Raw genomic sequence first — 14848 nt, 5'->3', positions numbered from 1 at the left:
AATTTCTATGTGGAATTTGTGATTGAGGGTGTCAGGTTACTAACAGTCAGCATGAGCAATTTATTTCCTATGGCTTTACAGAAATGCAACCATTATTTTGACACAAAAACTCAATTTATGCATATAAGAATATTGCTCATCTATTAGGGTTCAGGCAGAAAGAATAACTATGTCAAGGTAGATTTTTAAGAAATTATGTGAGGATAACAATAAATCCAATGTGTATAAGACATTATGATGATAGAAGAGGCACAAATACTAGTAGAAACAATAAATAAATTATATGTCCTCATTGGTTTGTATAATTTCTGAAGTAGAATTTATTAGAGAAATTAACTAGTATAACAAGAATTGATGATGAGATACCTTGAAAGGGGAGAAAATTATTAGTTCAACCACAACCATAGATGACTGAAAAGTGGTAGATGAAAAGGTCATTGTGGATTAGGTTAAAGAACTAAGATACAAACTGTTACTGAACTTGTCAATGGTGACACAATTCAAATAAATAAGAAAAGGGTAAGGCATGTCCTCATATGATTTAGTAATTATTTTTTATTTGTGGTGTATAGTGATGCAGTAATCATTGCAGAGGTATGAACAGAGGCTAGTAGTTTATAGCAGCAGAGATTATGAAGTCTATAGTTTGAACTGCAAATAGACTGAGCATTTAAAGGAAGAGGAACAAGAATAGTTTGGAACGAATATTAAGAAACAAGGGTATGATATCTGTGAGAGAAATAACAGATTCCATTTAAGCACACCGACCTATCCAGGGTACTAGCTGTGTAGGAATCCAGGAGGAGCATAAGCTTGAGGCTTTGTCGCTTTGTGGCATGGTGAGGGTGCAGTTGGGTCACTGAAATAATAACTACATAGCCAGTTTTCTGTCTGATAACCCAGTCATCTAATGAGTTAGATCAAGAGAAAGCTATTAAAGTGATCTCTATTTTAGCATAATAATATGAGAGTGTGGGCCTATTTAGTGAGTTTATCTTCCTCCATGAACAAAAGAAAGTGACTGAATTGTTTGAAATAGAGAAGGAAACATGAAAAGATTAAATTTGAAAAATCAAATTTAAGTCACCCTGCCTGATGGGTGGGTGATACATGCAAGGGAAGTAAGCATGATTGAAAGGAACAAATTAAAGCCTTCTGCTGTACTCTGAAGGGGAATGATAGTAAACTGATAAGTGTGGTATTACTGGAGAAAAGAAGTGGACTAATATAGCATATGCATGTATGTGTGTGTATGCATTGCATGTATAACTGGTTTAATATTGTGCCCAAAGAAACAGGCATCTGAGTGAAGGTGCCAGCATACTAAGCAAACAGTGAGAATGTTATATCCTGTAGATTGACGGCAATTGGTAAAAGGAAAGCTTTAGACTTCTATCAGTTATAGATCTGGAGGATTTGAATCAATTTTTTTTAAATCATGAAAATTCAGGAGTCCTGGGGAAAAGAAAATATAAACTTACATAAATCTATGTTACCTATCAATATAACAGTTATAATAATATATATGCTAAATAATACCTCAATATAAAAATATTATTTGTTAAAAGCAGACTTTATTTTTTAACAAGATACTCAACGCATTGGATTTCTATGTTTAATTGTGTGGCAATAGTTGCAATAGGCAACATTTTTTTTTTTCTTTTGCATTCATGTGCTTTAGGAATTACTGCAAAAAATATTCTCTTTATGCAAAAAATGAGTCAGAAACTGAGATTTGTAAACTTGATTAATTTGTGACCATAATGTTTATATTAATTTCTTTTATTTCATATTATATGTAAATAACCACGTGAACCACTGATTAAACCAACTTTATTTCTGGCTTCAATTCTCTTTAAACTGGCCCTTATATAAAAATTGTGATACTGAAATTTTTAAAAATTCATGCCTACTGCTTAACTTCTTTTTCTTTTTTTAATTAAGTGTAAATTCTAAATTGGTAAATCATGTGAAAGAAGTAGATATTTAAGTTGTTGATTTTTTGAAGAAGCATTTTTCATATGCTATTAGTACATTTTCAAAAGGTAACAAAATTCATTCAGTACCTTCATTTCCTTTTTGAGATGTATTTGTTCATTTGATAATAAAAGTTCAGTAACCAAAGTTCTCAATAGAGAGATTAATTTTTAAATGTACAAATGGAGTTACAATGTGAAAGAAAAAAATATCAGTAGCATTTCCAACTCAAGTTCTCAATAGTTCCCATCTGGAAAAGTGTGTGTGGCACTGAAACTTTAATAGGAAGTTTACAAGTCCTGTTAAAAATGTAAGAACAGTGTGACCAAGATTGTTTTGCCTTTGTAATCTAAAATGCAAGAAAACATCCAGCATTAGATTTCATTTTTCTCAACATAAAGGCTTTTAAGTGAATGAATCTTTTCCCAGAAATGCAAAAGCAAATATGAGGACAATCTTGATTAGCAATGGCAATGAGCGCATCAGACAAAAGAAGCAACTGCAGTTGCCAAAGCACCAGTGAAATGGAGAAGCAGACACCACTTCTTCAAGAGATTACTTAAGTCAATTACTAAGGCATGCACAAAATGTCCATAGGATATTCTTATAGGAAAATAATGTGCAGGCATTGAAATTATAAGCCAAAGATGTAAAAATTTTATATGAATTATTAAGAGAAAAGAAAAATTTCAAAGAGAGAATATGTAATACAATGTTTTTAAATGATAAGGTTTATATGGTAGTTCTATTTTTAATTTTTGAGGAACATCCATACTGTTTTCCACAACAGTCATACTAACTTACATTCCCACCAGCAATGTATTAGGGTGGCAATTCCCCCACATATATGCCAGCATTTGTAATTGTTCGTTTTTTTCTATAATAATGATTCTAATTGGGATGAGGTAATATCTTCTGGTGATTTTTATTTGCATTTGTTAGATGACCAATGTTGTTTGGCATTTATTCATGTACTAGTTGATAACTTATTTGTATATTATTTTTAATCAGTTTGTTTTGTGACCTTGAGTTAAGTTCCTTGTATATTTTTGGATAGTATTCCCTTGTCAGATGCATAGTTAACAGATATTTTTCCCCATTTAGTAGGTTGTCTCTTCACTCTGTTGATCCAGCAATCCCACTACTGTATATTTATGCATAGGAAATTAAATAAGTATTTCAAAGAGATATTTGCTTCCTGTTTTTATTGCAACATTATTCACAATAGCCAAGATATGAAATTAACTAAGAGTTCATCAAGAGATGAATGAAGAAGGAAAATGTGATGTATGTCCACAATGGAATAATATTCAGCCATAAAATTGTTATTTGCAGCAACATAGATGAATCTGGAGGACATTATGTTAAGTAAAATAAGTCAGGCACAGATAAACAAATATTGCATAATGCCACCCCTTTGTAGAGTCTAAAACAGTTGACCTCATAGAAGCACAAAGTAGAACAGGGATTACCAGAAACCAGGAAGTGTTGGGGGGAAAAGGAGAATGGGGAGATACTGGTCAACAGGTGTAAAATTGTTGCTGAGTTAGAGGAATAAGTTCTGGTGTCTATGGCAAAGTAGAGTGAATATAGTTAACAGTATAATATTACATAGTTCAAAATGGCTAAAAGAGAGGACTCTGAATATTCTTTCCACAAAGAAATGATAAATCTCTGAAGTGATGGATATGCTAAGAACCATGATTCAATCATTATACAATATATACATGTATCATAATATCACTATATCCCAAAATATTTGTCATTCAAATATGAAATAAAACCTGAAAAAAAATAAGACTCATACTGTGTCAGTTATTATAACTGAATTTATTTACTGGGTCTCAGCTCCAGAGCTAATGCATCTTCACCCTTCTTGTCACAATGTAGCTGAATGTCAGTAGCATGTCTCCTCTGCCAGTTGAGGTACGGGAAGAAAACTGAATAATGAAAGTAACAATTTCTTTTGTTGATTCCAGTGTGCTTTCCTCAGTTTGCTCCATAGAGACTTAATAGCCAGCAGTCCACAAGACATACAGTGGTGCTTATTTTCCAGTTGACTCAGTCCATGGTTCCTTGCATACTAGTCTTGGTCCTCTAGTTGTGAACCAGCTCTATTCCCAGGTAACATAATAAACTTTGTTACCAACAAGTAGACTGGGAACATTCTTCTTTTGGTGGCATCAGAATTCCTTAAGTGTAAAGCAAGAGGAGTCATACTGTCAAGTCTTCCTTTTTTGACTCCTCTCTCTCAGCTCTAGTCTCTTATTTATAGTTTTCTTCTATTCTTTCTTAGTAGCCAATCTCTTATAAATAGTTATCAATATATACAGTAAGTCTAACCTATAAAGAGCATTGTGTAACTTCTCTCTCCTGAGAAGACTATGACTGATGCACCCATTCACAGGCACATATGTGTGCACACACATATACCCAGAATTGGAAAGTCCTTTGAGGAACTTAACAGTGACTACTTCAGGATGCTTGTCTTCAGGATATTCTTTATTGTCCTCAATATACTTTCTGTATTGTCTAATTGATCTGTAATAAACATGAACCATTGTAACCATAAAAATGAATGTAAACCTGTCCCTTGCAGCAATGTGGATGGGACTGGAGATCATTATGTTAAGTGCAATAAACCAGACATAGGCACAGATTATGAGGCATGATCTCACTCATATGTGGAATCTAAAAACGGTGATCTCAGCTGGATACAGTGATCTGAGGTAGGAGGATTGTAAATTCAAGGACAGCTTTGACAACTTAGTGAAGACCCTGTCTCAAAATAAAACAAATAAAAATTAAAAAGTCTAAGGATGTAGCTCAGTGTTAGTGCACTCCTGGGATCAATCCCCATTCTCTCTCTCTCTCTCTCTCTCACTCACACACACACACACACACACACCCCACACACAAATTGATCTCAGACAATTTCAGAGTAGACTGTAGTGGTTACTAAGTTACAGATGGGTAGGAACAAGAAGCTCTGGTGTACTATTGCACAGTGAGCTGATTCTAGATAACAAGAGTATAATGTATGTTTCAGAATGCTAGAAGAAAGCATTCTGAAAGCATCACCATAAAAAAATGATTAATGTTTGTGGAGATAGATACATTTTATCTGATTTAAACATTACATAATGTATGCATTCATTGAAACATTATATGGTACTCGTCATGATTTTTATGTTTTTATGCATCAGTTAAAGAATCATAAAATCCAAAAATCTACAATATGCCTTTGAAAGTATTAGTAGATTCCTAGGTTTGGAAATTGCAATATGCCCAGTATACTTAAACCATATTAGTGTCTAAATTCTGTAAGACTTATCCTGAGATATTTTTTAATCATTTTAACCTTACAGTGTATTTTTTTAAAGGTTCACAATGAAATTAGAAAGGAACAAACACAATGAAGTGAATTCAACAAAAAATGTCATACACTTTTGATATCACATTTGTTATTATAAACTAATTGCCATTGCAGACAAGAAAACAAAAAATGGAATTACTTTTACAAACTTGTCCTAGATCAAAATTGCTCTATTTAGTGCCCTTTAAATGGGAAGTGACAGAGGATAACCTGACCAGACAGTACAGTGGATGCATTATCGGCGTGCTGACATGGCCTCCTTTGCCTGTTCCCCTTGATTTAATGTCATCAGACACAAGGTGATTTAGAACTTTCCCGGTAATAATGGAGAGGCTGAAAGCAGATGTGTAGATATTTTTAATGCCTTTTTCCTCCCCTAAGGTTTGTTCTTTAGTTAAGGCAATACTGTAGAGACAAGCAGTATGTTGCAGAATATAATGAAAATGAATATCAAGAGCAGATTATATTGACAAGGAAAAAAATCCCTTTTTATTCTTCAAAAAAATGGATTGCTGCCCAGGAAAAGAAAGCCTCTTTTTTTAAGCTTTTTTTTCCAATCAAATTTCAAAATCTTGGCAACTTCTAATATATGTCATGTAAATAAAAGAATAATGACCATGACATCAGAGGAACAGACAATTCATATTTTAATTTTCATTAAGATATTCAGAAAAAGGAGACCTAGGAAAACTATGGAAATTTACAAATTCTAAGCTCTATTTTGTGTTATATTAAACAAAAAGTGCTCTTAGAAAATAATGTTATCAGAATTATATTTGTAAACTTAGATCACCTGTTTTCTAATAGGATGATGTAATCAAAGGCCTTCATAAATAAAATGAGGCTGGTATTTTCCCCAATTATTGTAATCAGAGCTTAAAACTTTACTTAGAATTTCTTAAGACTCATGGGGGTAGCAAAGTAACATCTATAAATATGTATTTAATGTTACTTTTACAACAAGAAGTATAATCACACATCTTTATCAATTTCTCATAGTTTTATATCTGTACAAACTTAAAGTTTCACCAAACTCACTAATGCATACTTGGTCATCTATAGGACTATTAATGAAACATTTAAATCTTGAAACAAAAGTGGATGTATAGAGCCCAATGATGATCTATTGCTTATTTTTTTCCTCTTATTTCCCAAGGATTTCTTTTCTACAGGCTTGCCTTTAAGAAGCCTCAAAGCCCCTTAGCATAAGTTGTATTTTGACTGGCATGCTAGCAAGCACACTAACTTTATTTTTTATTGGTGCATGATAATTACACATAATAGTGGGATTTGTTTTGCCATATTCATACATGTATATAACATATGATGATCAGTCGCCTTCCCTGAAACCTACTCTTTCTCTCCCATCCTCCCTGCCCCTGATCCAATTGCCGTACTCAACTGATTGCACTTCTGTAATTATTTTTATCATTTTAATTAGTACATTATAATTACATAAAAACATCATTCATTGTGGCATATTTGTGCATAGACATAGCATAATTTGGTAGATTTCATTCTCCAGTACTCTATCAATCTCCTTTCTATTTTCAAAGCACACTATCTTTAAATTAACATGCTCTTTTATTTTGTTCTATCCCTGAGCTGCCAGTCCAGGCACCACTCCAGCAGGACCTGAGCTAGTCCTGAACACAGAAGGGAGGACATAAAAAGCCCTGTTGCTTCTTTCTGGCAGGGTCTCAAATTACTCTTGTGTTCTTAGCCTGGTATCCTAAATGCCTGAAGTCAGAGCAAGTCTACTTTTTGACTTCCACATCTTCTTGGGCAAGTTTGCTTTTTTAAATTCTTTATCTTATTGCTTACCAGTAGCTGGACCTGTCAACTTGTCAAAGAGAGTAAGATCTGGTTAGAAGTCTTCCTTCAGCTATAATTATTTAAGCTCCATTTAACAATCTTCAACATCCTAAGCCAACCATCTTCCAAGAAGATGGCTCATTCAGTTTTATATTAAACACTCTTCATTTTCTAACTTATACTCCATTTTATTATTTTCAAATAATCATTATCAATTAATTTTCCCCTACTTTGACAGTTCAGTCTTTTACCTTTCAACTTACTGTATTTCCCTTCTCAGATGAGCCCAAATTGACAAAGTCTTAATTATCTTTCATATCAATGGCTTGTATTTTTTTCTATATGCTTATAAAATCAGATTTCATTTCAATACTTGGGCTTGAAAAACTTGAAGGTCTTCATTACTACATCTCTTCTATCAATTATCTCTGAGTCATTATTCTTACTTCAATCAGCTATTGTTTGTGGTTTCACAATTCATGGTTTATTTTCTATGTAGAAGTTTAAAACTTTCTGTTTTTGAAACCTTTCTTATTCCAAGATCTTCTTTGATATTCTTTGATGTATGCTCAATCACATGTGTACTAAACACTGTCTGATTTTCAACATAATTCTGAAGTAGGGGTTCCCAAACTTGGCTACACATGAGAGTCAGTTGGGAATGGAGCACAATGTCAGTACCTGACCTGCACACTAGGAGATTTTAATTTGACCCGGCTGGTGTGGAGGCCAGACATAGGTCATTCTAACCCTTCTCCCTACCCTGTATGATTCTAATGTGCAATTAAGGAGAAAAAGCATTGGGACAGATTATGTCAGAAATAAACAAAACGTGAGAGTATATAACAAACTGAGTGTTGCGAATGGATTTGGTTAAGTTCAGTCAAGGATGAAGGAGGTATTAAAAGTTAGGGGAGAAAACGGCGGGTGGTGGGAAGCCGGGCCCCGCGGCCTCCCGAAGACCCCGTCAGGCGCTACGAGGAAGAAGAGAAAAACGAAGTCGAGGAGGAGGACGAAGACGATGAGGATAGTGAGGAGGAGGAGGACGAAGACGACGAGGTCGTTGACGAGGAAGTGAATGTTGAATTTGAAGCTTATTCCATCTCAGATAATGATCATGATGGAATTAAGAAATTACTACAGCAGCTTTTTCTAAAGGCTCCTGTGAACACTGCAGAACTCACAGATCTCTTAATTCAACAGAACCATATTGGGAGTGTGATTAAGCAAACAAATGTTTCAGAAGACAGCGATGATGATGTGGATGAAGATGAAATTTTTGGTTTCATAAGCCTTTTAAATTTAACTGAAAGAAAGGGTACCCAGTGTGCTGAACAAATTAAAGAGTTGGTTCTAAGCTTTTGTGAGAAGAACTGTGAAAAGAGTGTGGTTGAACAGCTGGACAAGCTTTTAAATGACACCACCAAGCCTGTGGGCTTTCTCCTAAGTGAAAGATTCATCAATGTCCCTCCTCAGATTGCTCTGCCCATGCACCAGCAGCTTCAGAAAGAACTAGCGGAGTCACACAAAACTAATAAGCCATGTGGGAAGTGCTCCTTCTACCTTCTGATTAGTAAGACATTTATGGAAGCAGGAAAAACCAATTCTAAAAAGAGATGGAGCAACCAGAAGGATGAATTAATATTTGCAAATGCAGAGGAAGAGTTTTTCTATGAGAAGGCAGTCCTGAAGTTCAACTATTCAGTGCAAGAGGAGAGTGACACTTGCCTGGGAGGCAGGTGGTCTTTTGATGATACACCAATGAAGCCCTTGCGAACTGTGATGTTAATTCCAGACAGCAAGATGAGTGAAATCATGGATAAACTGAAAGATCATCTATCTATCTAACCTACTTTTCATGGACATTGATGGGCTTATTTTTATAAAATTACCAGAAACCCAGTGGAGCTTTACTGAAAACTCGTGACTTTATTCAGATTTAAGTCCTCTACAAAAAGTAGGGTTCTTTTCCATGTGTCTATGACACATTTACAAAGTGTCTTTTATTTTTGGTCAAATTATGAATGGTTGATTAAAAACTTCCACCAAGAAGAAAAACATGGGAGTAGTAATTTGAGGAATTCAATAAAACTCCTATTTTTTTAATTTTAAAATAATATAAAAAAAAAAAAATTAGGGGAGTAATAGGTACAAAGTGACTTAGTTGGATTAGCTGAGCCTGAAAGAAGATAAGTAAACCTGGTGACTACAGTATGCATGTTTGAAATTTTGAAGAAAAGAAATAAATGACATGGTATCAAAATCAGAGAGCTTATCTGCCCTTCTTTCCCCTTTTCTATGTTCCTCATGACAGACCTTAGATAGTTGATGGATTAAGGCAGCAACATAAAACTGGTGTCTAGTACCACCATCTGAAGAAATCTAGGAAATATTCAACTATACAAATAGAGACAAATTTTATGAATGTAGAAACTAGAAATATTTTCATCTATGCAGCAAAAACATTAAATATTTGACTTATTAGAATGCATGGAGGACCAGAGTAGTAAAGTCATAGGATGAACTGTTATTTTTACTCCAGTTAAAGAATGCTGGAAAATAAGTGATGGACACTCTGATTAAAGTTATATTCTGAACCCTCATTTGTAAGTGCAAGTGAAGGCCTGAGGCACAGTATCAGGAGTAGCAACCAGTAAATGCTGTGAAAATATCTCACTGAGAAACTGACAGAAATTAGCAGCAAACCCTCAGGACAAGGTTCTCTGTGAAAATATATGACTAATAAACAAGTAGTTGAGTCATAGAAGTGCCCCCTTCCCCAAAAAACTCAACTGTAAGAAATGACTAGTAGAACACCTTGTATTTCAGAACCCTGTAGCAGGGCAATTCAATACTCAAGTCCAAACTCTGTTGATTTCAATCAGGGACTGCAGCAGTATAACTAAACTTTTTAAACTCTGGTCTCTTATATATAAATTGGAATCGCTAAAAAATAATCTACATTTTTGGGCCTGTTGTATGAAAAAAGGAAAATAGTTAAAATAAAGCAATCAGTTCTCTTTATATGCTAGAAGATATGACTTTCAATAATAGGCATAGTAGAAGAATCTGCATAGGATACATCAATTCAGTGATTCATGTTTTAATCTCAGAGTGATAGACCACCAAGACTGGAAGGATGCTATATTAAGTAACCTGCACAATAGAGCTTCAAGTGACAGAACCTGAAATCGGAAGAGTACAGGTCAGTAAATATTCTCCCAGAGTTGATGCTCAGGAAAGAGGTTATCTAACTGTATTATTGCAGTATCTGTACACACACACACACACATACACCTTATTAGGTATACAGAGATGATATATAGATACTTAGAGTATATCACATAATGCAGATGATAAAACTGAACTCATGTGCTTAGGTTACTTGTATTAGGGTTGATTCAATTGAATTGAAAAAGTATTGCTGGTAAATGGAAGGATCTGGAGACTATCATGCTAAGTGAAATAAAGCAATGCCAAGAAACCAAACATAAAGTGTTCTTTTGGATATGTGGATACTAACACACAACAAAGCAGGGAGAGAAGAACAGAAGTTCAGTGGATTAGGCAAAGGAAAATAAAGGGAAGGGAAGGGAGATAGGAATAGAAAAAACAGTAGAATGAACCTGACATAACTTTTCTATTTTCGTACATGAATACATCATCATGAATTTCCACATCATGAACAACAACAAGAATGGGATCCTAATTAGAATAAGTTATACTCTATGTATGTATAGTGTGTCAAAATTCTCTCTACTGTCATCTATATTAAAAAGAACAAATATAAAATGTATTCTCCACTTCTGATTTAAATTCCTTATTGGAAGCCATAGATTTTCCAGGATTTAGGTCACTCCATTCTATAATAATTAATTTTGTATTTATCTTTGCATTTTTTTACATATTGAGAACAGTGAGAGAGTTTTTACTGTCCAGTGGTTGATATACAGCACCTAAATAGTTTTGTGTTTTCACTTACTATTAGTGATGGATTTGAGGGAGTAAAAATTAACTCAACATATCTAAACAACTCTTGATTCTTCCATTTTTAAGGGTAAATGCCAACTATATAAAGCATTATATGGTTAAGAGAATACCTCCCACTAAAAAGGAAAAATATGCAAGTGAACATATAGCCTTTTTCGGTTTACTTTCACCCAAACATATAATTTTGATGATTATTGTATTGGAGGTGAAAAAATAAAGAATACAAAGGAGAAACACCAACTTATAATAATATGTAAAATCCTCCTTTCTTAGTTATTACTAATACTGATATTTCCAAGCTATGAAGGACATATTGTAAGTAACAATAAAATGTTAATAATAAAATGCAGAGAGACCCAGGCACAACCCAGCACCACTGCGCAAGACTTCCGTGCCTGGGAGTCCCAGCACAGAGAACCAAGCCCAGAAAAAACCGGCCCCAGCCTGTGCTGCAATTGACCATCTGTCAACACATGGAGGCACCTCTGACCACTAGCAGGGATTATATCCCACCTGGAGACCACCATCCCTAGAGGGGCAGTACCCTTCTTGGGTCACTGAATTATCAAGTTTCTCCCAGACATCAGGTTACTGAAGACTAAGAGATTTGAACAGTGCTTGGCATTTTATTGTAGATTTTTTTTACTAGTAGTAATATTATGATTATTGCTATTATACCTACTATTATTCCTACTTTTCTTTTATTAATGTTTTTCCTCATCCTCTCTATTTTCCTTTTATTTATCTGTCTCCTTGGAGACTCCTTCTCCCCTTTCACATGCTAACAACCAATTTCTTTTAATTCCATTTTCACTAATCTTATGACATAGCACCTCTATAGACACACTTCTTCTCTCATTAACATTATATCCTACACCCCTCTCCATCCTCTTTGCCCACCATTAGAAATCCTGGTCCTTATTCCAAACCTATTGGCTAAACTGTAGATAATAATCAAACTCATAATTTCTATTTATTAAGACAATATGATTAGTAATTTAAAAGGGAATACTTGAGTTAAAGATGCGTGTGGTTTGTAGGGTGTGCTGCTAATATTGATCTCTAGCTTCAAGGTGAGGTATTGGAAACCTGCAGGGACACTGTAAGTCTATAAGGGGGAAACTGCAATACCTCACATTTGCACTCCTAGAGGGGAAGATACATGAAAAATATGAGAAAACAAGGGAAGAAAGTGTCCCAAACAAACCTAGATGCTACATCAATAAAATCCAATGACAGCATAGCAGAAGAAATGTCTGAAAGGGAGTTCAAATTGTACATAATTAAAATGATTAGAGAAGCAAACTATGAAATAACAGAGCAAATGTAGGCATTGAATGGATGCACTAATCAACAGTTAAAAAAGCAAATGCAGGAAGCAAAAGACAAAAGATCATTTCAATAGAGATAGAGATTCTGGGGGAAAAAAAGTAATCCTTGAAATGAAGGAAATAGTAAACCAAATTAAAAACGCAGTAGAAAGCATAACAAGTTGGCAAGAACACTTCGAAGACAGAACCTCAGACATTGAAGACAATATATTTAATCTTGAAAACAAAGTTGACCAAACAGAAAATGGTAAGAAATCATGAGTGGAATCTCTAAGAATTATGGGATATCATGAAAAGACCATATTTAAGAACTATTGGGATTGAGGAAGGCACAAAGATACAAACCAAAGACGTGGACAATTTATTCAATGAAATAATATCAGAAAATTTCCCAAATCTAAAGAATGAAATGGAAAATCAAATACAAGAGGCTTATAGGACACCAAATGTACAAATTACAACAGATCCACATCAAGGCACATTATAATGAAAATACGTAACATAAAAAATAAAGATAGGGGGCTGGGGAGATAGCTCAGTTGGTAGAGCGCTTGTCTTGCAAGCACAAGGCCCTGGGTTCAATCCCCAGCACTGCGAAAAAATAAAAAATAAAAAATAAAGATAGAATTTTAAAGGCTGCTAGAGAAAAAAATCAAATTACATTCAGGGGGAATCCAATATAGATATCAGCAGATTTTTCAACCCAGACCCTAAAAGCTAGAAGGGCCTGGAACAGCATTTTTTAACCTCTGAAAGAAAATGGATGCCAACAAAGAATCTTATACCCAGAAAAACTTACATTCAGATTTGATGATGAAATAAAATCCTTCCATGATTTAAAAAAAAAAAAAAAGCTAAAAGAATTTACAAATAGAAAGCTGGCACTAGAAAACATTCTGAGCAAAATATTCCATGAGGAAGAAATGAAAAACAATGACGTAAATCAGCATAGGGAGGAACTACCCTAAAGGAATAGCCAAGTAAAAGTGAAACCAAGTCAAATTCAAAACCAAAAATAAGCCAAAATTGCTGGGAATACAAATCATATCTCAATAATGACCCTGAATTTTAATGGCCTGAATTTATCAATCAGAAGACATAGACTGGCAGATTGGATTAAAAAGAAAGCCCCAACAATTTGCTACCTTCAAGAGACTCGTCTCATAGTAAAAGATACCCACAGACTAAAGGTGAAAGGATGGGAAAAAACATACCATGCGCATGAACTCAGTAAAACAGCAGAGTTATCAATCCTCATGTCATATAAAGTAGACTTCAAGTCAAAATTAGTTAGAAGGGGTAAGAAGGGCATTTTTATACTGCTTAAGGAAGCACAAATCAGTAAGATATAACAATCATAAATATCTATGCCCCAAACAATGGCTCATCCATTTACATCAAACAAATCCTTCTCAATTCCAAAAACCAAATAGACCACCACACAGTAATACTAGTTGACTTTAACACACCTCTCTCACTACTGGACAGATCTTCCACACAAAAATTGAACAAAGAAACCGTAGATCTTATAACACAATTGATAATTTAGACTTAACAGACATACATAGAATATTCCATCCATCAATGAGTGAATACACTTTCTTCTCAGCAGCACATGGATCCTTCTCTGAAATAGACCTTATGTTATACCACAATGCTACTCGTAGCAAATACAAAAAGATATACTACCTCATACTACCTTGTATTCTATCAGATAATAATGGAATGAAATTAGAAATCAATGACAAAATAAAAAACATAAACTACTCCAACACCTGGAGATTAAACAATATGCTATTGAATGATGCATGGATAACAGAAGACATCGGGGGAAATAAAAAATTCTTAGAGGTAAACGAGGACAAAGATACAACACATTGAAATCTCTGGGGTATTATGAAAGTAGTACTGTGAGGAAATTCATTGCCTGGAGCACATTCAATAAAAGAAGGAAAAGTCAACAAATAAGTGACCTAAGATTACAGCTCAAAGCCTTAGAAAAAGAAGAACAGATCAATACCAAATGTAGTAGAAGCAGGAAGTAGTTAAAATCAGAGCTAAAATCAATGAAGACAAACAAAAGAAACAATAAAAAAATTGACAAAATAAAAGTGGCTTCTTTGAAAAAACTAAACAAAATTGATAAACCCTTAGCCACACTAACAAACAGGAGAGAGAAAACTCAAAATTACTAAAATTTGGGATGAAAAGGAAATATCATGACAAACACTATTGAAATGCAAAACATAATTAATGCTATTTTGAAAACTTATACTCCAAAAAAATAGAAAATTTCTAAGATATCAAAAGGTTTCTAGAGACATATGATCCACCCAAACTGAATAAGGAGGCCATATAC

At 34.2% G+C, this 14848-nt stretch overlaps 1 protein-coding gene across 1 annotated transcript; it reads left to right on the top strand.

The window, feature by feature from the left end:
* Positions 1-3882: 3882 nt before the first annotated feature.
* LOC306665725 (BRCA2 and CDKN1A-interacting protein-like) lies at positions 3883-9254 on the top strand (the record flags this gene model as incomplete). Its single annotated transcript, XM_079147367.1, has 2 exons — positions 3883-3903; positions 8081-9254. 2 exons carry the CDS (start codon positions 3883-3885, stop codon positions 9014-9016), a joined length of 957 nt encoding a protein of 318 aa, XP_079003493.1. The 3' UTR covers positions 9017-9254.
* Between the last annotated feature and the right edge of the window lie 5594 nt (positions 9255-14848).

Source organism: Sciurus vulgaris (genome assembly GCF_902686455.1).
Source record: "Sciurus vulgaris genome assembly, chromosome: 7".
Taxonomy (NCBI): domain Eukaryota; kingdom Metazoa; phylum Chordata; class Mammalia; order Rodentia; family Sciuridae; genus Sciurus; species Sciurus vulgaris.
Note: the sequence above shows the minus strand (reverse complement) of the source record. Positions and strands in the feature narration are given on the sequence as shown.